The 1,885-nt window shown below is 47.9% G+C and overlaps 1 protein-coding gene across 1 annotated transcript; it reads left to right on the top strand.

Annotated features, from left to right (window-relative positions):
- The first annotated feature begins 287 nt into the window (after window positions 1-287).
- Window positions 288-1,402, top strand: LOC127807316 (glucuronoxylan 4-O-methyltransferase 3-like). The gene has a single exon (XM_052345034.1). The coding sequence runs from the start codon at window positions 373-375 to the stop codon at window positions 1,240-1,242; it is 870 nt and encodes a 289-aa protein (XP_052200994.1). The 5' UTR covers window positions 288-372; the 3' UTR covers window positions 1,243-1,402.
- Window positions 1,403-1,885: the final 483 nt, after the last annotated feature.

Raw genomic sequence — 1,885 nt, 5'->3', positions numbered from 1 at the left:
ATTTTTTATATTAATTAATTGTTGAAACACGTTTTTAGTGGAAGGAATATTATTTATTGAAATACATAAAAAAAAAAAAATAGAAGAAGCTGATTTTAGCCAGAAAAATTCTTTAGCTACTTTAATATATATTAGGATAAGATTTACCACACCAACGTTGCTTGGGAAGTCAACATTATATTCCAACCATGAAATATCCCACTGGCCAATGCCCGCAGCCCACTCCGACCACAAACATTTCAACATGGCCCCACCCTACCTCCCTCTCTACCAAACCTTATTTCTTTCTCTCTATCACCAAACCTTATTCCAAAGCTTCTTCTTTCTCCTTCTAAAGTACTGCAAGCTCATCAGCTTCGCACCTGCCGGAAGATGAGATCGTCGAAAACCCAGTTCAGCCCCAGTCTCAAGCTCCTCCTTATCTGCCTCGCCTTCCTCTTCATTCTCTTCCTCGTCCTCCGATCAAGCTCCCAGCTGTCGTCCCACCAAATCCCGCCGCTCTTCTCCTCCTCCTCCAACTCCTCGGATTCCGGCCAAACCACCTGCTCTCAGCAGGCTCCAACATGCACCAAGATCCCGCCGTCTCTGGCGGAGGCCATGGTCCACTACGCCACCTCCAACATCACCCCGCAGCAGACCAAGAAGGAGATCTCCGTCTCGCTCAGGGTCCTCCAGAGGAAGTCGCCTTGCAATTTCCTGGTATTCGGTCTCGGCCACGACAGCGTGATGTGGACGGCGCTCAACCACGGCGGCCGCATAGTGTTCCTCGAAGAAGACAAGTCCTGGATCGACCAAATCAGCCGCCAGTTGCCCAGCCTCGAGTCTTACCACGTCGTTTACGACACGAAGGTGAGCGACGCCGATCAGCTGATGGAGATCGGGAGGAAAGAAGAATGCAAGGTCGTCGGGGACCCGAGATTCTCCAAGTGCGGGCTGGCCCTGAAAGGGCTGCCGAACGAGGTGTACGACATTGAATGGGACTTGATCATGGTGGACGGGCCAACGGGGTACCACGACGCCGCGCCGGGGAGGATGGGCGCCATCTACACTGCGGGGCTGATGGCCCGGAACCGGGAGCAGGGGGAAACGGACGTTTTTGTTCACAATGTGGACAGAACTGTGGAGGATAAGTTCTCCAAGGCTTTTCTCTGTGAAGGTTATTTGACGGAGCAGGAGGGCAGGATCGGGCATTTTACCGTTCCCAGTCACCAGACCGTCGCCGGCCTGCCGTTCTGCCCGTAGATCGTCTTCTTCTCCATTGCTGTACTGTCTCTGATGATTTTACCATCCCGAGATTGAAGAGATGACACTGTTTTACTGTACTGCCTCTGATGTTTTTCCTCCCTCTCTCTTTCAATGTATATACACACACGCATGCAACAAGTCTTGTTCTTCTTTTTCCTCTCTCTCTCTCTCTCTCTCTCTCTCTCTCTCTCAGTGCGCGCGCCCGCGTGCATACGCACATATCTTCAGGTGAAAGCATCTGAAAGCAAATATACGGACCCAAAAGTTGTCTTTGTTCTCGCGAAGTTTGTCTTCCATCAGTTGCATAAGATATTGCAACCTCTCACTATCTGCTTTTAAAAAATTCTCTTGACGTGAATTGTTCCTCTACTCCTTATCATGATCATCATTGTCATGATATCTCTCTTGATTTTACGAACACTCTTGCCTATGGTGATTTTCATATTACCTATCATGCCTATCCTCTCTGTCTTGACGATGTAGCTTCTTGCGATGCTCTTGATGGAAATTCTCCATTTAAAATTCTTTCTTCTTCTCTTTGGCGAAATTTGTCCTCTATGTTCAGATTAACTCTGTTACCTTCTCCAATTACTCATTTTTTCCTTCCTCATTTCCATTTCTACTAAAATTTTATATTGAG

The sequence above is a fragment of the Diospyros lotus genome, chromosome 8 (assembly GCF_014633365.1).
Source record: "Diospyros lotus cultivar Yz01 chromosome 8, ASM1463336v1, whole genome shotgun sequence".
Taxonomy (NCBI): Eukaryota; Viridiplantae; Streptophyta; class Magnoliopsida; order Ericales; family Ebenaceae; genus Diospyros; species Diospyros lotus.
Note: the sequence above shows the minus strand (reverse complement) of the source record. Positions and strands in the feature narration are given on the sequence as shown.

Excerpts from the sequence above, each read along its gene's own strand:
- LOC127807316 (XM_052345034.1), top strand. The coding sequence starts at position 373 with ATGAGATCGTCGAAAACCCAGTTCAGCCCCAGTCTCAAGCTCCTCCTT.